This window comes from Taudactylus pleione, unplaced genomic scaffold, assembly GCF_031769625.1.
Source record: "Taudactylus pleione unplaced genomic scaffold, aTauple2 ptg000360l, whole genome shotgun sequence".
NCBI lineage: Eukaryota > Metazoa > Chordata > Amphibia > Anura > Myobatrachidae > Taudactylus > Taudactylus pleione.
In genome coordinates, this window is record NW_028284761.1 from 4,275,410 (window position 1) to 4,300,497 (window position 25,088).

General features: G+C 45.3%; 1 protein-coding gene across 1 annotated transcript in view; it reads left to right on the forward strand.

Annotated features, from left to right (window-relative positions):
- The window catches only part of CSMD3 (CUB and Sushi multiple domains 3), a 1,208,248-nt gene that overhangs the window by 741,334 nt on the left and 441,826 nt on the right, over positions 1–25,088 (forward strand). The window contains exons 24-27 of the mRNA XM_088444368.1: positions 181–337; positions 2,259–2,450; positions 4,614–4,740; positions 16,293–16,495. Coding sequence (XP_088300494.1) covers positions 181–337; positions 2,259–2,450; positions 4,614–4,740; positions 16,293–16,495 — 679 coding nt within the window. The remainder of the gene's footprint in view (positions 1–180; positions 338–2,258; positions 2,451–4,613; positions 4,741–16,292; positions 16,496–25,088) is intronic.

Sequence of the window (25,088 nt, forward strand, 5' to 3'; positions counted from 1 at the left end):
AGTTAAATGTTAAGTAGAATCTGATTTGCTGCTATGGGCAATACCTCCACTTCTAAAACCCTGCACTTGAGTAAATATACCCCCTATTCTCTTAGTCTGAGTTTCTGTATTTACAATATAGTAAAATATCAGTCATCTCTGTGACATTTAAAATGCTTACACATTCTCTTTGTTTTACAGATATATGATGGGAGGGACAATACTGTTCACCTATTGGGAGCTTTTACCGGAGTGTCTTTGAGGGGGCTGACGTTGAGCAGTACATCGAATCATCTGTGGCTGGAATTTAACTCAGACTCAGAAGTGAATGATGAAGGCTTCCAATTGGTTTATACCAGTGAGTACTATTTTGAAAGCATAGTTACTTCAGTGGGATTGCATGCAGGTTGTCATTGTTGTTATTTAAAAAATAAAATAAATGTATACCGCAGACACTGGAAAATACATGTTGACTTAATGTACATGCAAAATACATTATAATCAATACCTGCCCTCACTAACACAATAACACTCACAATGTGACCAGCAGCGCTATACAGACTGGTGGTTGCAGTGCCTTCACCCACCTCTCACACCAATGTCACTGTGTGCCCTGTGCCCAGACTGCTATGTAACCTCTCCTGTTCACCCACCTCTCACACCAATGTCACTGTGTGCTCTGTCTGCAGACTGCTATGTAGCCTGTCCTATTCACCCACCACTCACCCCAATGTTACTGTGTGCCCTGTGCACAGACTGCTATGTAACCTCTCCTGTTCACCCACCTCTCACACCAATGTCACTGTGTGCTCTGTCTGCAGACTGCTATGTAGCCTGTCCTATTCACCCACCACTCACACCAATGATACTGTGTGCCCTGTGCACAGACTGCTATGTAACCTCTCCTATTCACCCACTTCTCACACCAATGTCACTGTGCGCCCCGTGCACAGACTGCTATGTAGCCTATCCTATTCACCCACCACTCACATCAATGTCACTATGTGCCCTGTGCACAGACTGCTATGTAGCCTGTCCTATTCACCCACCACTCACACCAATGTTACTGTGTGCCCCGTGCACAGACTGCTATGTAGCCTATCCTATTCACCATCCTCTCACACCTATGTCACTGTGTGCCCTGTGCACAGACTGCTATGTAGCCTAGCCTATTCACCCACCATTCACACCAATGTCACTGTGTGCCCTGTGCACAGACTGCTATGTAACCTCTCCTATTCTCCCACCACTCCACCAATGTCACTGTGTGCCCTGTGCACAGACTGCTATGTAGCCTCCCCTATTCTCCCACCACTCACACCAATGTCACTTTGTACCCTGTGCCCAGACTGCTATGTAGCCTCTCCTCTTCTCCCACCACTACACCAATGTCACTGTGTGCCCTGTGCACAGACTGCTATGTAACCTCTCCTATTCACCCACTTCTCACACCAATGTCACTGTGTGCCCCGTGCACAGACTGCTATGTAACCTCTCCTATTCCCCGACCACTGACACCAATGTCACTGTGTGCCCTGTGCACAGACTGCTATGTAACCTCTCCTATTCACCCACCACTCACATCAATGTCACTGTGTACCATGTGCCCAGACTGCTATGTAGCCTATCCTATTCAAGTGACCATTGGCCCAAAGCACCTTTCCCCCCACCCCTTACCAGCCGTGCGCATGGAGCCACACCTATGTCTTGCAATGTTATTGCTGAGCTTTACTTTGCCAGATCGAGAGTTTCCACTACAAAATGATGCAGTTTTCACGAAAATTGGTTTAGTAGTTTTTGCGCCAACTTGGAACAAACAGACAGACACAACGTTCTTATTATATTAGAATAGATTTAATATACTGCTGGAGTTTTATGTTGATGTGTCATTACAATATATATAACATATACTGTAACAGTTTTTCCTATTCAGTTTGACAAACAACAGTGTAAGACCTGTAACCTTCAATCACTAGAACACGATACCGCAATCGGAGCAAATATAGTAGCACCGCTTTAAGCAACAATAATTAGTGGATTATGCCATTTGATCATCATAGTTTAGTAATTATATTAAATTATAGTAAATAATCAATTGTAAAACACTACAGAGTATGTTGGCACTATAGCATAATGTTAATAATAATGCTTTATATATTGTTCAGTATATTACAGAAATATAATGTAGCTAAAGGATGGTTATACTTTGTTTTCGTGTGACTCATTGTACAATATGTTTAGATCATAACATTTGTGTTTGTGTTTTTCTTTTTCCAAAGGTTTTGAGCTGTCACATTGTGAAGACCCTGGCGTGCCTCAATTTGGTTACAAAATCAGTGACCAGGGACACTTCGCCGGCAGCACCATCATATACGGGTGTAACCCAGGTTACACACTGCATGGAAGCAGCCTCTTAAAGTGCATGACTGGCGAGAGGCGGGCATGGGATTATCCTCTGCCATCTTGTATTGGTAAAATATTATTCATTTTTACTTTATTCAAACATTTTTCTGTATTAATACATTAATAATCGCACTCAATATATGCAAAGAAGCTGGATGTGTTTGCACCTAGAAGTGTGTGGACCCATTACTGTTAAAGTCTAGGCACTAGAATGTAAATACAATTTACTGGCAAGGTGGTAACCGATTGTTCCTAGTATGTGTGTAACACTGTCACTGTTCATTATAATATGGAAAGGTGGTGGCTAATGTAATAATGTATACTAGGAATATGTAAGTAATGAGCAAAGTTTTCATAACTGTTCTAGAAAATATTTATCTCACGCGTTTTGCTGGCAAAATTTGATTTTCCCATTAAAACCCCAAAATGAACACATAGCAGAATGAATTGACAATCACCGTTCATCTCTATTCATACTGTAGACTTTAAATTCCAGTATTAAAATAAAAATTTGCAAACCCTGGGCCTGATTCATTATGGATCGCTATTGCGATCGCAGCTACGATTATTCAAGCAGGTATGCTGGGAAAATATGCTAAGGACCGCAATTGCAAAGCCAGCATAGAGATGCCCACTACCACTTTAGCACATCCGTAATACCTTGCAACCCTGTGTATACATCGGGAACATCGAATAACATTGGCCCCTCACGCACAATTACAGCAGGTCTGACCTTACTCAGAAATTGCTAACCTCGTCGTACGCAGTGAGTACACAAGCTGCATATGCCGTCGCAGTGGCTAATTTATACACGCCCAAGTAACGACATTCAAACGGACAGGCACGCCTGTGTTTGCCCGACAACTCCACCGTCACCACCCCCAAACGCTGACCCGATGTCACACAGTCTGCGATGGCTTGTATCTGCGTAGGTGATCGCAGAGCGATCACAATGCTAACTCATGCGCGCTTGCGTTGCATACGCATGTGCAGTACGCACCATCGACCGATCTGCGTACGCTGTTGCAATTGCGATCCCTACTGAACCAGGCCCACCATCGGGTTTAAATTTATATCCGATGTTTGTGGGTTTGTGATTGCACAGGACTTGTTATGCGCATGTGTAGAACGGGTTCTATGTGATCGCACACAGTACCCCCTTAGCCGAAGCATGATTGACCTGCTGTGGCGTATGGGGGGCAGAGCGGGGGCACTGACCAAGACCGTTGTACAAAAGGGGCATGTCTTCCCAGTTTTGAAGTCATGCCAAGCCCAGGGTCTGCATCATAGGACTCAGACTTCCTGTCTCTGACTGAAGGGTTCAGATGGCCTGGCTGTGTAAGCTACAGCTTGGTGATCCAAAGCAGCATCTACGGACGCTGCACTCTGATCGCTGATGCATGCAGGAGACGTCTATTTCCTACAGACACCTCCTGCTGTATTTGCATTTAGTTGCATGCTTCCCTGTGCCTGTGCACATAGTAAATCAGGTCCACAGCCCGGGAACTCTAACACGGTCTCACCAGAACTTTACATCTTTGTCTGGTCCACCTTGATATGTAATTTGGGCTAGGTTTCTGTCCAATTGCACCAATCTATGGCCTGAACTTGTCCCCACAGTACATCCAAAACTTATACAAGTTGTAGGGGCATTTAGAGTGCTGGCCGGGGACTAGAGTTGAATCAGGTGGGGAGGGAATCACAAAAATGATCATGAGAAATTATAAAGTGAGTTTGGATAGAGGGACTTGCTGTATATTCCAGAGAACATGGTGAGATGCTATCAAAATGTTTTGTAAAATTACGTCAATCTTAAGTTGGGCTATTGTATAAAAAGATAAGGACTCAAACAAGCCACATTCAGTTCTTTGCAGAACCACCACTTCCAAGAGTATCATGTCAGTGTCTAGCTTTAATATGTAAGTGGGAGATGTATCTAGCTTTAACATGTAAGGGGGAGATGTATCAAACAGTGAAAAAAGTGGAGAAGTGTTTCAGTAGAGATGTTACCATAGAAACCAATCAGTATCTGCCTATCATTTTATTGACGGTACTTGAATAATGCTTCCTCAAAGCTGATTGGTTGCTAAGGGCAACTTTTCCCTCTTTTCACTGCTCACTACATCAACCCCAATATCTTAAAATGATTATGTTATTTTGCAAAGTTCGTATTGCACTGTTCTATGATACATAACTCCATTTATTGTGTTTATTATTCTGCTTTATTCTAGCTGAATGTGGTGGCCGTTTCAAAGGAGAATCATCTGGCAGAATTTTATCCCCTGGATATCCTTTTCCATATGATAATAATTTACGCTGTACTTGGGTAATCGAAGTGGATTTGGGCAATATTGTTAGGTAAAGCACTATAAACTGCGTTACATGTAACATTATATAAACCTTCAATTGCAAATTTTAAAATACTACGGAACACTGTTTTAAATTTTTTTTATCTTATGTAACATTTTTTTATCACTTGCTCTGCATTGTTTGTTTGCTTTTTAATAGCCCTAGTTATATAACAATGACTACAGCTGACTGGATAGCACAAGTGTATTTCTACATGGTGACATTTTGGCTGCATCCTGCAGTGTTTCATTTAATGTTTGCCTATTAAAAGCCAGCTGGTTTCTGCAGTGTTCACTTTAATCTATATGCCCATTAAACGCACAAAATTTGTTCCAGTGACTCCTGTTTAATTAATGCCAGATAACGCCCAAAATGCATAAATGCAGTATCCAAGTAAAGTTCCTTTCTGTGTGTAAGAATCACACTCTTCAATTTGTATAGCATTCCATAAGTCCCTCAAAAGTTAATTAAATGCATAATATTACTAACTAAGGGGGCGAGCTCCCGAAGCTATTCAATTCAGTGCGCTGTGTGGTTGGAGAATCTTGGTTATCGTGCCTTAACAAGGGTGTTAAGGCACGTTAACCGGCATTCTCTGATCAAAGTGCTGGGAGCGCAGCTGTTAGCGCCGCGATAAGCAGAAAGACAGCTGCGCGCTGAGCACTTTGATCGAATTTCTCCTCGCATCCCCAGGGGGGGGTGAGAAAATATCCTTAGAGCTCCCAAACAGTGAGGTGTATTGAATAGTTTCGGGAGCTTCCTCCTGCGGCTATTCCACATCGCTTTGAATTGAATCGCCCCTATGGATTTCATTTAGGGGTCCATTCATCATGTTAAGTTAAGAATCCAACTCGTTGCGAGTAGCAGCTGTGCATACATATTCACCAGAGCAATTACACATTGCTCCAGTGCAGAGACAGCTGATCCAAAAATCAACTGTCTCCGCTGTCTCTTTCACTGCTACTTCCGTTGCAGTGCCAATTCTGACTTGGCAGTGCTAGTGCACCTGCGTGTACTTGGCTTCATGCAGGCGCCGAAACCTCTGGTGTCCAGCAATATGAGCCTGACAGGGGTCAAGAGATCCCTATTTGAACCCGGGACGGAGCGAGGGAGCGGAGATTGCGCACAGCCATAAATATTTTTAGAGCTTGATGAATTTAGGTCCAGATCGGGGCTGATAGGTCACCTGTGTAATAAATAGCCCCAATCCTTAATTTCTACAAAAGTAGGTGAAAATCTTAATTTTCAACTACTGTTGTAGAAATTAAGTGATGATGAATGGACCCCTTAGGGCCATATTCATCATCACTTAATTTCTACAAAAGCAGGTGAAAATTAAGATTTTCACCTACTTTTGTAGAAATCAAGTGTCAGGGTTATTCATCATTAATGTAACACAGGAGATATCACTGATATCTCCTGGTTATAATTCTCCCCCGATAATTTCCATAGTCACCATACTCTAGTATGGGGAAGTGGAAATTATGTAATTCATCAAGTTGTGAAAAAGCAAATTTTTTTTTTTTTGAACATGACAGTGAAATTGTACGCCATCCTGAGATGGCATACAGCACCCAATGCAGCAGAGGGATCTGAAAAGATTCCTCACTACTATGTCCTCTTACCTCAAGCTGCACCCTCCCAGTCCCCCGAGCAGTCTTCCTGTGAGCTGGGGCAAGGGATAGGGCACAGCAGCGGAGGCAGGGGTAATGACACGGCTGGGCTTCTGGTCTCAGCGCAGGGTTGGGGAGGCACAGAGTCTGGCGGTGGTTGCAGCTTTGCAGCAACAAGGTGGTGGGGGCAGTTGGGCTGGACAGACACTGGCAGGGTTGACGGGCAGGCAGGGGGGAAGCGTCCTCCGTTTACTCTTTTCTCCTGCTGATTAATTTTTCATTTTCTTTGCAGCCTTAAAGACAGGCTGCAAGGAGTTCAAGAAGACCAAAAGAGCAGGAGAAAAGAGCCCTATTTCTGAGAAGGTGTCTCAGCAGAAAGAGCAGCTTTCCGAAATGATAATTTAGTATGGGAAGCATGAGAAATGCCTCCGATGCTTAGATTGAACTCACAGCGAGTTCAATCCTTAATTATCATTGGGAACATTATTATCATAATGAATAGCATTTCCGAGCAACCACACATATTAAAAAAGGAAAGAAGATTGACATTGGATATTTAAAGTGGAAAACAACAGTTGTTTGAATTTGTTAATTTAAGTTTTGTTTGTATATACAGTTATTTTATTTTTTAAGAAAAATGCATTTTTTGCATTTTTTTTATATTATTATACAGGGCCGTGGTGAGCCTTGCTGGGCCCCAATTAGTATTTGGGGGTGTGACCTAATGTCAGTAGGCATGGCTACGCTTCCTTAAAAAAAGTTAAATCAACTTGCATGCTTCACAGGAGGGTACCATGTGTCCCTCACCCAAGGGCAAAGCCAGGTAAGGCATGATCAGTGTGATCACTTCCCCCCTTTCCCACCGCACAGCCAGAGGAGACTGCTGCTACTTATCAGAGGCAGCAGCCTCCCTGGTACCACTACAATCCAGCACACAGAAGGTGTGCTGGGCTGAGGAGTGACCCTGTAGCTGAGGTAGGGTACCCATTCCTCACCATCGAGCCTGTGCCTGTGTAATTAGTGACCACTAACCCCCATCAGCAACCCTGTTACTATTGCTGATATTATTCCCATCTATGGCCCATATTCAATTTGAGGCAAAAAGTCCAGACTTTTCGCCTGCTGGACTTTTCGCCTCCTTCGCCTGTTTTCCAGGCGGAAAAGTACTGCCCGCTACTCTCCGTATTCAATTCCAAAGCAGGCATTCAATTCCAAAGTAGGCAAAATCGGGATCAGGCGAAATGTGTATCGGCGAAAAATTACGGGAATTTTCGGGAAATAATTGTAGGACCCCCCTAAAGATGTCCAGACATTGAGGATCACTATGGGTACTCCTGTTTTTGCCTGTAGAAGAAAGTCGGCTTTTTAAATAGATACGGCAGGTGGTTATTTTTCCCGACATTGAAGAAGTGATGCAGAAGAGCACTTAGGTTTTTTATTTCGTTTTTAAAAGTGGTCCCATCAAATTTGGGGTACATGAAAATGAGGGTAAGCATATTTTGAGGCACTAAAAGTTATTTTTTAAATTCTTCAAAAATACACCTGCCGCTACTCTGCGCAATGAAAAAAACACCTGCCACTTGGGGACCTCACCAGAATTAAATGAGTTAGTTTGGCTTTTTGTTTTCACTTTTTTTTTTTTCACACCAAAATTAAACAGAATTTTTTTGGGGTGTCCCGATTATTTTTAAACTTTTTTTGACGCAGTTTACCTTCAGGGGACTGTCTTAAGGCTGCTCGGGGGTTCCCGCAATGTTGTACCCCAAAAACCCAATTACGCACTTTTTTCCGCCTGCTATTCATAGGCGAAACTTTTTCGCCTATTACTTTGCATTGACTTTCCGCCTAGGTGAAAAGTCTTCAAAATTGAATTCGGAGGAAACTCAAAACAGGCAAAAATGATGTTATCGGCGAAAAAGTATCGCGGAAACTGACGTTTCGCCTCAAATTGAATACGGTATAGTAAACTTTATGGATTTATTTTACTTTGTGCAAATTGGTAATGCAACTTTACATTTACTGCTAACACTGGAAAGACACATCTCTATCTTACATGTATACTACTGTGGGCGTACCAATACTTGCTGTACTTGGTGCACACCAGGTGCAAATTCTACTCTTTTTAGCTGCTGTGCCTTGAGATGCTTCTGAGTCAACCTATGCACATTATTACACATATATGTTTTTTCCCTGTGTACATTTTTAGCGAATATTCATCTAACTATTCATCTAACTCTTAGTGTGGCTGTTATACAACTAGTAAAATATTGATGTCACCCCCGCCGATTGTGTCAATGAGCAGTGGTAACACTGCCAGGAGTAGAGAGAGGCTGGGGGCTGCCCAGCAGTTCCCAGAGTGCTGAGCAATGAGCAAGCCCCCAGTGTGACGTTAACGGGAGTGTGCCAAGTGGTCATGCCCCCAAAAGTCATGCGCCAGGGGGGGCGTAGCCTTGTGGCCATGAGCCACGCCTCCTTTTGCATGAGCATCAACAAGTACTCAGTGGTGCACTGGGTGACATCAACCCTAGTGAAGCCACTGAACCTACATAGGAATGCATTTGCACTTCTTACTGTGCATGAATTTATGGGATTTGTATGTATTACCACCAGCCGCATGGTTCAAATCCCGACAGTGCATGCCCGGCAGGGGTGAAGATCCTGACTGCTGCTGAAGGTAAGTAATCCTAATCTTTCCCCCCCTAACCCTCCCTTAGGGGTGCTTTACCCTAACCTCCCCCCCAGTGCCTAACCCTAATCCCCCCTCTAAGCGCCTAAACCTAACCCCCCCTTCCCTGCTGCCTAAACCTAAGTCTCCCAGGGGGGTGCCTAACCCTAACCCCTCCTTTCCCTAGCCTAAACCTAACCCTTCCTCCCCCGTGGCTTACCTCCGGGAGCCCTAAACCTAACCCTTCCTCCCCCGTGGCTTACCTTCGATCGGGATGCCGGGGGTTGGGCTCCCGGCGTAGGTAAAATGAGAGGCGTATGGATTTCGACGCCTGTCAGTTGTACCTTGCTGGGATTAGACAGTCGGGAAGCCGGCGGTCGGGATTGCGTCCATCGGCTTCCCGACTGCTTCCCAAATTTATATTGTGCCCCTTTTAAATCTCACATTTCAACTGTAAATTAGCCCCTTTGTGTTCACAGCACTAAGCGTAACCTTAACCACACTCTGTAGACTTTATGATGATTGAATTAAAATATATTTAAAATTAGAATTATTTTCAAGGGCAGCAACAGGATCCAACTGTCAGATTTACTACCTGTTATCATTATTTGCAATTTTATTTTGCAAATGTTCACTTCTTAAGAACATTGACAAATGGAAATGGGAGATTTCTGGCCATAAAACTGATCTCATCTGTATGTAAATACAAGATGACTATAATTGATGGTTGAGTTTGAAATGACTGACTTACCTTATGAGACTTTTCATAAGCTCACAATAGCACCAAGTATATAACATCTGCCATGATTATGTAGCTTTTATTCTGTCTACCTGAGGGTGTCGAAGAGGAAATGTATCAGTCCTTGGACAGAGATAAAGTGGAGAGAGAGAAATGACCAATTAATCAGCTTCTGACAGTCAGTTTACAACCTGAGGGGCGTATTCAATTACCGGAGAAAACGGCAGTTTTTTTTCGCCATAGGTGAAAACGGACGGTTTTTGCCAAAAAACTGTGATATTTTCGCCCAAAAAAATGGCAAAAACAAACTGAAGATAAGTTTTTTCCATCCCAAACCAGGCGAAAATAAATGCAAAATCCCTATTTTTGGCTAAAAATGTGGGGATTTCTTTCAGAACCCTTTGGACACCCCCCTAATGATAAATGAGCCCCCAAAAATTTGTAAGTTGCGCATTTTGGCGAAAAACGACCGCGCAATTTTGGGTGAAAAAAAATAAAAATGTTGTAAATGATAGGAAGCAATTTTTTTCCAGGATATAACTGTTCCACGTAAATTTAGTGCAAATATATTTTCGTGTTGTACAAATGCAATTTTAAAAACCGTAAAAAACCACCTGCTGCGAACGTGTGCGATGTTTAAAATACTTCACACATCCATACCGTCCCCCGGAAAATCATACCCAATACATTAAAACCATTTTCAATTATTATTTTTTTACCCAGAAATTGCAACTTACTAATTTTTTGGGGGGTCATTTATCTTTACGGGGGGTGTCCAAAGGGTTCTGAACGAAATCCCTACCACATTAGCCAAAAATAGGGATTTTGCTTTTTTTTTCGCCTGGTCTGGGATGGAGAAAACTTTTCTCCAGTTTTTTTTCGCCAATTGTATTTTCGCCTGTTTTTGGCTAAAATATCACTGTTTTTTTGGTGAAAAAAAAGGCCGTTTTCGCCGCTAATTGAATACGGACCTGTATTTGAAAAATGACAGTTAGAAGCTGATTGGTTGGTACTTTATCTCTCTCCAGTTTATCTCTCTCCAAAGTTTGATAGATCTCCCCCCAAGAGTCCTGTTGCAGTTGCAGATGTGTTATGAGCATTTTGAGTTATTTTATAGATCACCTCTACACCTCAGTCAATATGATATTTTTGTTTTAATAACTGTCAGTACAGTATGTTGTGCACATTCAAATAATAGTATACATGCAATAGTGCTTCCACAAATAATGTATATAATCTATTTGTTTCAGTTAAAAAAAATAAAGTTCAAGTGTTTGATAAATTTAGTTTATTAGTCCTACAAAAAAATAGTTGAAACTAAATGTATATTTTATTTTCCCAATGTACTATAAGCAGATTAGCTTTTTACACTCAATTTACTGGTCAGCATCATGACAGTCCAATAATAAAAAAAAAAAGTTAAGACAATATGTACAGTTGATCTAAACTTAGATAGCAACAGCAACTGGCACCAAGCTCTTACTGTGCCTCTCAGTTGCCGTATTAACATTCTGAATGGAACAACTATTTCTGTAAAACAATTTATAATGAAAATTACTAAATGAGAGAACTTACATACTAATGGGAGTGGGTCATGGGACACAGTAGTTGCAAATGAGAAAATAGGGTTAAACAATTGTGCACCAATCTGCAAGATTCTGTGGACTGGATTTGCCCGAGGCTAGATGGGGTTTTCAATGGTGCAGTCAGTGAGAGTTCTAGGGGCGGGCTAACAGGGCCGTCGCCCGGAGCGCCTGTCCCTAGAGGGCGCCACTGAGTCCCAAAAGAAAAAACCTCGAAAAAAAAAAATTTGCGCCGGTCCCCCACGCTAGCTGCAGCAGGGAGGCTCCATTTGCCAGGCGCCTGCTGAGATTTGTTACCAGCGGGCACCAGGCTCCCTCCCTGCAGCAGCCAAAAGCCGGAGCTCACTCCTGAGCTTCGGCTTCCGGCAGAGAGCACTATGGGAGGGACGTGGAGCCGCAGTCGTACCGGACAGCAGCGGAAGCAGGAGCGGAGCTTAAAGTAAGTATTGTGTTTTTTTTTTCAGAAGCACCAGCACTGGGGGCACGACTATAGGGGCATTGCTACTAGGTGGCATTACTACTGGGGGTACTACTAATGGGGGCACTAGTGATGGGGGCATTACTTCTGTGGGCACTACTAATGGGGGTATTACTACAGTGGGCACTACTAATGGGGGCATTACTACTGGGGAGCATTACTAATGGGGGCAATACTAATGGCATTACTACTGTGGGCACTACTATAGGGGGCATTACTAATGGGGGCACTACTAATGGGGGCATTACTACTGGAGAGCATTACTACTGTGGGCACTACTATAGGGGGCATTACTAATGGGGGGATTACTACTGGGGAGCATTACTAATGGGGACATTACTACTGGGGGAACTACTGTTGGGGCCATTACTACTGTGGGCACTACTATAGGGTGCATTACTAATGGGGGGATTACTACTGGGGAGCATTACTAATGGGGGCATTACTGCTGGGGGAACTAATATATGGGGCATTAATACTGGGGGCACTATTATAGGGGGCATTACTACTGTGGGCACTACTATAGGGGGTATTACCACTGGGGGCACTACTAATGGGGGCACTGCATGGGGGGCACCACTACTGGGGCCATTGTGTGAGGGGCACCACTGCTGTGGGCATTGTATAAGGGGCACTACTACTGTGGGCATTGTATAAGGAGCACTACTACGGTGTGCCTTGTGTATAAGGGACACTAATTTGGGCATTGTGTAAAAGGGGTACCACTGTGTGTCATAACATGAATAAGGAACTACTGTGTGGTGTCATTTGAATTGGGGATAATGTATTATAAAGGTAATTACTGTTTGTGGTACACTGTATTATACAGGGCATTACTGCATGTGGCATAATGTGTTATACAGGTTATTACTGCATATAGCATAATGTGTTATACAGGTCATTACTGCGTGTGACATACTGTGTTATAAAGGCGATTACTGTGTGTCGCATAATGTGTTATAAAGGGCAGTGCCGTAGTGTTATAAAGGCCATTACTATGTGTGGCATAATGTGTTATAAAGGGCATTACTGCGTGTGGCATAATGTGTTATAAAGGGCATTACTGCATGAGGTATAATGTGTTATAAAGGCCTTTACTGTGTAAGACATACTGTGTAAGGCGATTTACTGCGCATGGCAATTATTTGCCATGAGGGGAGAGCTTGGGGGAAGCCCAGCACCTCCGTAAGGTAAGTGCTGGGCACGCCCCACAGTGTGATGAATTGGGGGTGTTCCGCAGGGACACGCCTCCTTTCTGGAAGGGCACGGAGAGGAACGCCATCTAAAAAAAGTTATTTCTTTATTTATTTATTTTTGGGGGAGGTGCAACTTTCGCCCTGAGCTCCACAATGTCTAGTATCGGCCCTGGGTACAGTAGCCAAGTTGGGGTGGAGACATGGAAGGAACAGTTGTGAAGGCCAATAATGTATGTTAAGATATAGTGGAAGTATAAAATATAGTAATGGCTACATATTGACTTTAAATACATAGGGGTATATTCAATTGGGCGCGAGGTTTAGCGAGGCTAAAACCTTGCGGCCAATTTCGGAATCCCAGGGGAATGCGCGCTCCCGAACCTGCAGGATTCAATTAAAAAAACATTGGACGCAGGGTTTTCATGACTGTAAACCACGCGCCGCGTAAATTTTTAAAAAAAGTCACTAACCTGCCCGGGTCTCCGCGGCTCCCGGTGGCATCCCCTCTCTCTTCTTACTGGAGAGGGGGCTGCTGGGAGTCCAAGCGGCTGGTGGGAGGAGCAAGGGCTGCTGGGAGATGTAGTTCTCCTAGCGCCCATTCCGGGGGGGCCACACTAGCACTGCGGGGGCACACTGACACCGGGACACACACACACACACACTCATGCACAGACACACTCATGCACACACTGACATACTCACAGCTGCTGCAGCAGAGCCGGCTCCCGACGCAGGATGAAGAAGAAGAAGCAGAAAACAGCGCTGCTGGAGGTAAGTAATTAAGGACTATTTAAGCTAATTGGATACTTCCAATTGCTTAATTAGTCCTCGGGGGGCGCTGCGGGGGTGTCAGAGCAAGTGTCAGTTATTTAACCTAAAATCAACGATTTTAGCAAAATCAGGAGGTGGGTGGAAAAAAACCTCCTGACGCTTGTTTAATAAAAAAAACACGCACCTAATAGAATAGCAAAAAACCCGCACCTGCAGGAAAAACATCGCATGTGCGGGTTTTTTGCAATTCTCGCAGCCTATTGGCCTATTGAATATGCCCCATACAGTCTAAACATAGATACCAAATAGTCAGTAGAATTTGGATGGTGCTGTAGACGTGGAGTATGATGACTGGAGGTCATGTGATATTTAGAGTCCACTAAGGCCCGTATTCAATTTGAAGTGAAAAGCCGTTTTCTCGTGTTTTTGGAGAAAACTTTTGACGATTTTCACCTGTTTTGATTTTACTCCGTATTCAAATTGGAAGACTTTCCGCCTAGGCGGAAAGTCAATGCAATGTACCAGGCGGAAAAAAGTGCAGAATTGGGGTTTTGGGGTGCAACGTTGCGCTAACCCCCGTGCAGCCTTCAGACAGACCCCCAAAGGTAAACTGTTTCAATTTTTTAAAAATAAACACTTAAGGACACCCCAAAAAATCACTTTGAATTTGGGGGCAAAAAAAAATGTTGGGGGACAACGTTAGAAACTAGCGAACTAGACCCCAAGTATGCCCCAGGTGTTTTATTCATTGCAGGGGCTTGCAGCTTCACTTTAGCAACTTTAAAATATGCTGGCCCCCATTTTCAAGTACCCCAAATTTGCTGGGATAAGTTATTTTCAGCAAAAAACCCCTCCAGAATACTATTCTTCACCACTTACACAAAAACGCTATTTAGCAGCTACTGAGCCCGTTTAAAAACACAAAATACCTTCAGCAAGCCAAATCGGGGGGTACCATAGGGAACCCCCATGTCAGAGCATCTTTTGGGAGGTGTCAGGCTGATTTCCCCAAATCTGACAGGACTTTCCGTTTGTTTAAGTTTCGCAGGGTCCCGTTTTCGCATCCTTTCAAACTGAATACGGCGAAAAGAGGCGCACAGAAAGTGTTTTCTCCAAAAACACGCGATGTTGGCGGAAAGTCCGGTAAATTGAATATGGGTCTAAGTCGAGAAAATGAGTCCCCAGTTTCTGGGACAGCCTAGGTTGTAATACATGACCTGAGATGGTGACCAACTCAACATTGGGTATCATGAAGATGTAGCTCAATGCTCTTTAAGAAGTCAATATGGTCTTATGAAAGGCTGGCAAAAGGAAGCATTGCATACAGACCATACTGTTGCTGGTGAAGCATATACTATGGAAGCAGAGTCATAGGACAGACACAGACAATTTGAACAGACTTATAATGGGAGCAGACAGTGACTGTAGAGAAGGTGGCAAGAAGGAACTAAAGCAGACAGCGGGCAATGGGAGTTATCAAGGGAGAAGTAAGAAGGAGACAAGTCACACAGAAAGGCTGAGGACATCATGGAGGGTATTCATGAAATCTTGGAGATAAATAAAATTGTGAGAGATAATGTACCAACCAGTCAGCTCCTAACTGTCATTTTTCAAACACAGCCTGTAAAGTGACAGTTTGGAGCTGATTGTTTTTATCTACCTCCAAGCTTTCATGAACACCCCTTCAAGTGACAGCTAAAAAACAAGTAATATAAAAGGGGTGAGAGGGCAATGGGTAGGGGACAGTGATACCACCACAACAGGCAGTATGGGCTAAAACCACAGGCAGTTTTCAATTCTGCACTTCAGGACTGAAGAATATTGATAACAAAATATGAGGCACAAAATATCACTGACATTTTTTGTGTCACATTACGTGTCACATGGTGGGTCACATTGCATGTCACATGGCAGGTCACATGGCAGGTCACATTGCGTGTCACATTGCGTGTCACATGGCAGGTCACATTGCGTGTCACATGGTGGGTCACATTGGAGGTCACATTGCGTGTCACATGGTGGGTCACATTGCATGTCACATGGTGGGTCACATTGCATGTCACATGTTGGGTCACATTGCGTATCACATTGTGGGTCACATGGCAGGTCACATGGTGGGTCACATTGCGTATCACATTGCTGTTTATAGTAACCTGACCAATACTTTTGTGATTAAAAATGTTTTTTTTTTTTTTTACATTTTTATTTTGCTGAGTGGTGAGAACATTAATCTATAGAAGAGTCTCTTTACTTTACATTCCAGTTTCTTTGAATATGTATAATATTTATATTATGATCAACAGTCTAACCCCCTTATACCCCCTTATGACAGCCATTCTGATGAATTTTGCCTTAGTGTTTTCTAGGCTACTAACTAGCAAAGGTCAATTACAGCCATATAATTGAATAAATATAGAATAAATTAACTACACATGGTGGTGCTGGTCGGTCTTCTGGTTGTATACGACGTGTTACTTTTTAGCGCGCTTATGTACAGCTGCCTTTTGTCTTTACAGTCTTCAGTTCCTCGCCTTCGACACCGAGGCGTCACATGACATCCTGCGGGTTTGGGATGGACCTCTGGATAATGAAATGCTACTGAAAGAAATCAGCGGCTCTCTCATCCCTGAAGGAATTCACAGCACTCTTAACGTTGTTACAATACAGTTCGACACTGATTTTTACATCAGCAAATCGGGATTTGCAATTCAGTTTTCAAGTAAGTCTTTTTTTTTACTTTCACTAGTACATGACTTTAGCTGCCAGGGAATTTGTACATAACATGTATCCTGCATTACGTTATAAGGAGACACATAGAGTATTGTAGGAATATCCAAAGTATTAAATGAATGAAAATTATTGTTGTCTTTTATGGTATATAAATGTAATTTACTAAGTGCTGTGCAGAGGGGTAACGAGAGGGGCAGGGAGTACAAAGGGGTGTTGCTATCTTCCCAACATGTTGTGGCCATGTATTCTTCAGCAGGGTCATTCTCTTGAGAGTGGGACAAATATTTATATGAAATGATCACACCCCCATATAAAGGCTAAATTATCTGGCGCTCCCACCTCTATTTAAGCTGCTTTTAATTTGTTTGGTCACTAACCATATGCTTGGTCACTCCCTTAAAGCATGGTATGGTAAATGGGGCATTAAAATGGAGATTGCATTTGTGATTGCAAAGAGGGTAACAGCAGCAGGAACCTCTGATATTTACTGTGGTACTTCTTAGCCCAAAGCCAAAAACAATACAACAAATCCTCTGAAAACAAAATTTATTGGGAGTATAGGGAGTATATTTACTAATGGTCAATTTTTATCATTTTAAAATTGATAAAAATCTATCAAAATCAATTCACACCGATATGTTTCTGCTGCTATAACACACAGTTAAAAAACAAATTATAATAAATGTGTGATTTAGCCCCAGAAACACATCAATTTTGATTGATTTTATTGATTTTTACAGATTTTAATTAGATCAATATCTATTAAAATCAACCTTTAGTAAATATTTCCCTTAAAGTATAGACTACGTTTTTGGGGCTTAAAAGTACATTTAAAAAAAGAGAATAGATGTATTAGTCTTTATCTTCCATCGATATTCTATGTTTTCTAAACGTAACCATGTTTTCTGCCCTGGTGTCATAGTAAATTGATGTTTTGGACTAATGAAATTCTGTGCAGTTATATGTTATATGTTACAGGATGAGGTTATTTTATTTGTAAGTTCACCAAATGATGGTCATTGGCAGAATTATAGTCACATTTTTAATTACATTCTGCTAAAGCTACATAAAAAGTGTCAGTAATTATCACTTTGACGAGCAGGTTCAATTCAAATGAATTCCTTTGAATGTATACTTTTCTAATTATATGTCAAATTAACATGTGAATATCATGTTTTTCTAATTAGATATTGTAATTCAAAATGTTAAAAGCCTGCACAATTTTTCTTTATTTAAAGAAAGGATATCATTAACTGTGTTTTTATGTGTGGTGCTTACTGGATTTAGCCCTAACACCCTCAGGATAAATGTACATGTATATTTCAATTTCTAAAGATTGATAATATACGGTATGACAACCTTCATTACAGGAACACATGTAAAAATCCATATATGCAAAATTGAATTCACTAGTATTTAGTTGTAACATATGAAGACATTTCCATATAAGTTAGTTGCATACATCATCAAAATAAGATACAGAATTTACATTTAAGATACAATAAGATACAGTATTTAATTTAGATTTGTATTTGGTTTGGGAGACGCTCTGAGGGCCTAATTCATTAAGGATCGCTATTGCTAAAACGTACGCAGATGGGCGATTGACCATGAATAGCCATCGCAGAGTGATTGACAGGCAGTGAGCGTTTGGGGGCGGTGACAGATGAGTACTCACTGCGTGCAATGAGGTTAGCAATTTCCAAGTAAGGTCAGGGCTGCTCAGGGGCTGGCTGGCAACTTTTAGCCTGGGGGGCAAATGCATGCAGGCGGCCCTGGCAGAGGAGTAGCGTGTAGCCAGGGTGCCCGAAGAGCGTGCGTGCTACGGCGCTGCTCCCCCTCAAGTGTTTCAGGGAGGAGATGGGTCCATATGGGATTAATGTAAGGTAAAAATAAAGATATGGGGCAGCCCCCTGTCGTAGTGCCCATATGCAGTGCCCCCGTGTGCCACAGGAGAGAACACCCTTATGCAGGCCTCCAGTAGTGCCCCCAGAAGTGATCCCCCCCTATGCAGTGCCCCTTGTGCCCCCAGTAGTGGTCCCCCCTGTTCAGTGCCCCTTGTGCCCCCAGTAGTTAGCCCCTTATATAGTGCCCCCAATAGTGGTACCCCCTATGCAGTACCCCCAGTAGCAGTCCACCCCCCCATGCAGTGCCCCCAATAGTGGTAACCCTTATGCAATGTCCCTTAAATAGTGGCCCCAGTTGTAGTCTCCCCCCTATGCAGTACCCCCAGTATTGCCCTTTATATAGAGCCCCCAGCAGTGGTCCCTCACAGTGCCCCCAGTGGTAGTCCCCTCCCCCTATGTAGTGCCCCTAGTAGTAGTCCCCTCCCCCCTATGCAGTGCCCCTAGTAGTAGTCCCCTCCCCTTGTAGTGCCCCCAGTAGTATCCCCCCTTGTAGTGCCCCAGTAGTAGTAGTCCCCCTTTGTAGTTCCCCCAGTAGTAGTAGTCCCCCCCTTGCAGTGCCCCCAGTAGTAATCCACCCCCCTGGTAGTGCCCCCAGTAGTAATCCCCCCCTGGTAGTGCCACCATAGAAATCCCCCCCTGGTAGTGCCCCCATAGTAATCCCCCCCTGGTAGTGCCACCATAGAAATCCCCCCCTGGTAGTGCCCCCATAGTAATCCCCCCCCTGGTAGTGCCCCCAGTAGTAGTAGTCCCCCTTTGTAGTTCCCCCAGTAGTAGTAGTCCCCCCCTTGTAGTGCCCCCAGTAGTAATCCACTCCCCTGGTAGTGCCCCCAGTAGTAATCCCCCCCGGTAGTGCCACCATAGAAAGCCCCCCCCTGGTAGTGCCCCCATAGTAATCCCCCCCCCCAGTAGAGAGAGACTTTATAAAAATAAAAAAACACTTACCTGATACTCCCGCTCCTGGTCCCGACGCTTCCACCGGCTCCTCTTGCCACTTTGCATTATGGGAGAGACGTCGTCATGACGACGGCTCTCCCATTACCCACTGCGGGAGCCGGTAGATGGCTCCAGCAGTGGGAGCAGCAGCAGCCGATGAGAGTCTGACAGACTCTCAGCGGCTGCTGATTACTGCAAACACACAGCTGCCGGCTCCGGCGGCTGTGTGTTTGTGCTGTGCAGCGCTGACCGAACTCCGTCCGGTCAGCGCTACACACGTGGTGCAGTCTGTGTCACAGTGACACAGACTGCAGTGGCCCGCATGACGCTTCAGCCCGGGGGACACATGGCACCCTGCCCCCCGGCCCAGCCCGCCACTGGGGCTGCTGTAATTCTGCATGAGGAGCCGATGATACTCGATGTTACCGATGCTTATGGAGCTTTGCAAAGCATTACGGATGTGAGATAGCGGAAGTGAGAGACAGTGGGCGTCTCTATGCTGGCAGCACGATGGCATTGCGATAGCATTCATTAGCATATTTTCGCAGCAGATCTGCGTGCGATTACGGAGCTGCGATAGCAATAGCGATCCTTAATGAAACAGGTCCTGATTTTGAGTTGGGTACTACCGTGTCTGTGTTTGCGTCTGTGACTTTATGCTAATACCGTGACAAAGCCCTGGTGTACATTTGTGTTTCCGAATGTGCATGGACTGAGACGCCCAATTTGAGCACCATCGGTCGCAAAATTGAAACTTGCACCAGATTGAAACTTGCACCAGCCCCATGCTAGGTGCAGATCCTTCATCTGTGTATGACTTCCAGTGAGAGCACTGAAGCATCTTTGTAAGCTACCATTTTCAGCAACACGCCCGCGACACTCATAGCACGCCCATAAGACGCAGCATCTCCGTGTATCTGGTTAGTCACCCCCCTCTCAGTGCCCAGGAATGACCAATCCATTTCAAATATATTTCAGGCACCATGTGCCTAAGTCAGTACTGTACTTCGCTATCGGGGCACATACCTACATAGCAGAAACACATTGCTCAACTGCGCCCGACATCAGCAGCGCACATGACTCAGAATAAGGCTCTACTATACTTGCATTGTGCAGACGTTATTAATGGTGGATATTAGCCCGTATGCCGAGTTGTGCGCATCCATATTTATTTATTTATTATTTATTACCAGTTACTTACTGTATATAGCATACACATATTCCACAGCAATGTACATAGAGTATTTGGCCATTCACATCAGTCCCTGCCCTTATGTTCTCTACCACATGTACACACGCATACACACTAGAGCTTACAATCTATGGCCCTGATTCAGAGCCGGACGCTCTGTCAGAGCGCTCGCTCTGAATCAGGGCTGTCCTTCCTAATTTTAGAGAGGCCTCCCACAGCTATAGCGAGCGGCCAAAAAGATGGTCGTGATGGTCAAGACCATCGCGACCATCGGGCTTGCAACAAGACCCTTGTGGTAGGGTCTCGTTGCCGCATGCCCTGGAGTGCTTTCGGCTCTATCAGAGCAGAGAGCACTCCCACTTACATCACTTGTGATGTCAGTGGGGCCGGCCCCAGATGGTAGGCGTTCCCATGGGAACGCCTCCGTCTGGGCAGCAACACCCCCGGCATGCCCACCAAAGGGGGCGTGCTGTCACTCACCATCGACAGCACGCCCCCTTTGTAGCGAGATCCATAGCGACGGCTTGGCCGTCGCTATCCTGGTCTCGCGCATGCACACGACGGAGCCGACTCCCTCGTGCGCATGCGCACTGGGCCACCATCGACCCGCTTGCGAGAACTCAGCGCTCGCAAGCAGGTCTGAATTAGGCCCTATGTTCCCTCCCACATGTACACACACATACACACTAGAGCTTACAATCTATTTTCCCTCCCACATGTATACACACATACACACTAGAGCTTACAATATATGTTCCCTACCACATGTACACACGCATACACACTAGATCTTACAATCTATTTTCCCTCCCACATGTACACAACCGTACACACTAGAGCTTACAATCTATGTTCGCTCCCACATGTACACACACATACACACTAGAGCTCACAATCTATGTTCCCTCCCACATGTACACATGCATACACACTAGAGCTTACAATATATGTTCCATACCACATGTACACAACCATACACACTAGAGCTTACAATCTATGCTCCCTCCCACATGTACACAACCGTACACACTAGAGATTACAATCTATGTTCGCTCCCACATGTACACACACATACACACTAGAGCTCACAATCTATGTTCCCTCCCACATGTACACACACATACACACTAGAGCCTACAATCTATGTTCCCTCCCACATGTACACACGCATACACACCAGAGTTTACAATCTATGTTCTCTCACACATGTACACAGGCGTACACACTAGAGCTTACAATCTATGGCCCTCAATCAGAGCCGCTCGCTAGCGGCTGTACGCTCGTTCCGAGCGATGTTCGCACATCTGCGCATGCGTACGGTTTTTAGTACGCATGTGCGAACCAGTCAGTGCGACCGAAAATCGTTTGTACGCTATATAGCGAGTGCCTGCTATTTTGAGTGACAGAATGAGGTGTATGTGGGTGGTAACAGGGGAAGGTGCTTGAAAACGGGGGAGTGGAATTCGAACGCAGGCGTGCTTAAAGGTCAAAACGGGCGTTTTAAGGGAGTGCATAATTAATACAGCAGCGTCATTGACCACGTCACTTGGTTATTTTTAACTCAGAACTGCTCGCAAAATAGCGGTTGAAAAAACCAACCACAAGAATAGCGAGCAGTTCATACGCTGTACGATGTACTCGATTAATCTAATAAATAGCGGACATGACGAATGGTGCGAGCGGCCAGGGGGCGTTTTTATCAAATAAACGAGCGTATGTTTTGCTCGCTCGTTCAGACAGAGGTGTGAACAGACTGCAATTTGCGAACGGATCATTTGAATAGCCACCCCTTGTTTTTGAACGAACGACCGCAAATAGCGAACGGCTCTGAAGGCCCTATGTTCCCTCCCACATGTACACACGCATACACACTAGAGCTTACAATCTATGTTCCCTCCCACATGTACACACACATACACACTAGAGCTTACAATATATGTTCCATACCACATGTACACACGCATACACACTAGAGCTTACAATCTATGTTCCCTCTCTGGGGCTTGCGGCAACGAGACCCTACCACAAGGGTCTCGTCGCAAGCCCGATGGTAGCGATGGTCTTGACCATCGCGACCATCTTCCTGGCTGCTCCCTATAGCTGTGGGTGGTCACCCACAGCTGTGTGAGCGGCCAGGAGGCCGTTCTAAAAAAAATAATGACCGGCCCTGATTCAGAGCGAGCGCTCTGTAAGAGCGGCCGGCTCTGAATCAGGGCCAATGTTCCCTACCACATGTACACACGCATACACACTAGAGCTTACAATCTATGGGCCTGATTCAGATCCACTCGCGAGCGGCTGTCAGCTCGCAAGTGGGTCGATGTTATGCACTGAGCATGCGCACGATGGCGGGAGCTCCATCATGCGCATGCACCAGACGCGACGAGCGAAGGACTTTCCTTCGCTCGTTGTGTCTGATCAAAGGGGGCATGCTGTCGATGTTGATTGACAGCACGCCCCCTTTGGTGGGCATGCCGGGGGCGTGCCTCCCAGATGGGGGCGTTCCCAAGGGAACGCCTCCCGTCAGAAGCCGGCCCACTGACATCACTAGTGATGTCAGTGGGAGTGATTTTGGCTCTGATAGAGCCAAAATCACTCCGGAGCTTGCGGTTGAAAACCTCAACCGCAGGCTCCGGCTCGCAATTTCGATGGTCGCGATGGTCTCGACCATCGCGGCCATCACAAAGCACGCTCATATAGCCTGTGGGTGGTGACCCACAGCTATATGAGCGTCCAGAGCGTACGGCTCTGAATGAGGGCCTATGTTCCCTCCCACATGTACACACACACATACACACTATGGTTAATTCTTGTTGGGAGCCAATTAACCTAGCAGTTTTTAAAATGTGGGAGGAAACCGGAGCACCCAGAGGAAACCCACGCAATCACAGGGAGAATATACAAACTCCACACAGTTAGGGCTGTAGTGGGAATCGAACCCAGGATCTCAGTACTGTGAGGCAATAAATCTAACCATTACACCGTCTGTGCTGCTCACCACATTGCCACTTGGTTTCACACCTATCATCAATATTAGTATGCATTTGCACCAAAACTATCCTTGGTGCAAGTGAACTATCTGAAAACAACTCTGCCTAGTTGGTATTACGTGGCATGCCCTTGTTACACTCTGCCCACATGCAGGCACCCTGTTGCCCATTATAGCCATACTACCACAAGCAGAGATGCAACCAGGCTGCCTATGATTCAGAATTCATGAGCGTGGCAATGAAGCATACTGTGTATGCAGGGGTGTATCTATAATGGGTGCAGGGTGTGCGGTGCATACGGGCCCCTGGGTCCAGGTTGGCCTTTACAACACATCCTGCACCCATATTGTAATACTTACCTCTCCGGAGTTCAGTATTGGCGGTAGCAGCGCTGTACAAATCGCCTGGATAATAGCCACCGCAGCCATTTTCCCGGCGTTTTGAGCATCGCAGTAGGGAAATCACAGAGAAAATGGTTGCCGGGCCATTACCTCGGTGACCTGCGCATGCGCAGTAGACTCTGGGCACAGACGCTCAGTGCGCTGCCAGCCACCGGCAAGGAGAGGGCCCTGGACGCAGTCTGCACATGAGTCCCCTCCTCTCTTAATATGCCCCAGTGTACACAGTCCCTGATTCAGAGCTGAACACTCTTTCAGAGCGCTCGCTCTGAATCAGGGCTTTTTTTTTTGGGAGCCGGCCTCCTGGCCGCTTGCTAAGCTGTGGGTGACCACCCACAGCTTTAGCGAGCGGCCAGGTGACGGTCGCGATGGGCACGACCATCGCGACCATCGGGCTTGCGACAAGACACTTGCGGTAGGGTCTCGTCTGCCGCAAGTCCCAGTGAGCTTTCAGCTCTAATAGAGTCGGAAGCTCACTACTGACATCACTAGTGATGTCAGTAGGGCCGCACTCAAACGGCAGACGTTCCTTTGGGAACACTTCCATTTGGCAAGCCACCCACCCTCTCCACCTACAAAACGGGGCGAGCTGTCGATCAACATCGGCAGCCTCCCTGTTTTGCTGTGAGGGGGCTCGCATACGCGCAATGCGCACGCTGCGTGTGCGCACTGCCTGGCCATCGACCTGCTTGTGAGCGGGTCTGAATCAGGTCCACAGTTCTCAATATTGCAAGATCCGTCTGCAAATTGGACTTGCGTGAACCTGCATTAGCCTCTAAAACTGTTGTTATTTTGGTCAGAGAACAATGGCCCTGATTCAGAGCCGGACGCTCTGACCAGAGCGCTCGCTCTGAATCAGGGCCCACCTCCATTAAAATGGAGCGTCCTCCTGGATGCTCGTATAGCTGTGGGTCACCACCCACAGCATATACGAGCATCCAACAAGATGGTCGCGATGGTCTTGACCATCGCGACCATCTGACTTGCGAGTGAAACCCTGTGGTCGGGTTTCTCAACCGCAAGGCCAGGAGTGATTTTGGCTCTATCAGAGCCAAAGTCACTCCCACTGACATCACTAGTGATGTCAGTGGGGCCGGCTTCAGACGGTAGGCGCTCCCATAGGAACGCCTCCGTCTGGCAGGCACGCCCCCGGCATGCCCCC